Raw genomic sequence first — 537 nt, 5'->3', positions numbered from 1 at the left:
CCTGGCAGAGGAGCTCGGGAGATGCTTCCGAGCCCGGGGGCTCTGCTCTGCTGCAGGAACCTTGTTCCCATTGCAAGTGTCCCTGCAAGAGCCTGTGGTGCTGCCACGTGTCCGAGCACCACAGCAGGGATGGGGGGGACATTCCCCTTTGGGGCACGGGCAGCCTCATGCCGGGGGCTGAGGGGATGGTGGCAGCCATAGGGATGGGTGCTGGGATGGATGGCACAGGGGGATGTGGTACCCTCCCTGGACAGGCTGTTACTCGCTGTCGGTGCGGGACGGGGACGGCGCGGTGAAGCATTACAAGATCCGGACACTGGACAGTGGCAGCTTCTACATCTCCCCACGCAGCAGCTTCAATACGCTGCAGGAGCTGGTCCAGTACTACAAGGGTGAGCCCTGGGGTGCCTGGATCCCACATCCCAGATGGAGTTTTGACCCTGAGCTGGGCAGCCATGGGGCAGCCAGGGGTGCGCAGAGGCCATGGGGCTCCTGCCCATCACCGCTGGGCTCCCGCTGTGGCTCCAGCCGGGACGT

At 64.8% G+C, this 537-nt stretch overlaps 1 protein-coding gene across 1 annotated transcript in view; it reads left to right on the top strand.

Moving 5' to 3' along the window:
- The window catches only part of LOC104402536 (tyrosine-protein kinase HCK-like), a gene marked incomplete at its 3' end in the record, with an annotated part of 6,888 nt that overhangs the window by 1,483 nt on the left and 4,868 nt on the right, over positions 1 to 537 (top strand). The window contains exons 5-6 of the mRNA XM_010010436.1: positions 9 to 76; positions 255 to 392. Of these exons, the coding sequence (XP_010008738.1) occupies positions 9 to 76; positions 255 to 392 (206 nt within the window). The remainder of the gene's footprint in view (positions 1 to 8; positions 77 to 254; positions 393 to 537) is intronic.

This window comes from Nestor notabilis, unplaced genomic scaffold, assembly GCF_000696875.1.
Source record: "Nestor notabilis isolate BGI_N333 unplaced genomic scaffold, ASM69687v1 scaffold17472, whole genome shotgun sequence".
Taxonomy (NCBI): Eukaryota; Metazoa; Chordata; class Aves; order Psittaciformes; family Psittacidae; genus Nestor; species Nestor notabilis.
This window is presented reverse-complemented; position numbering and strand designations above follow the sequence as displayed.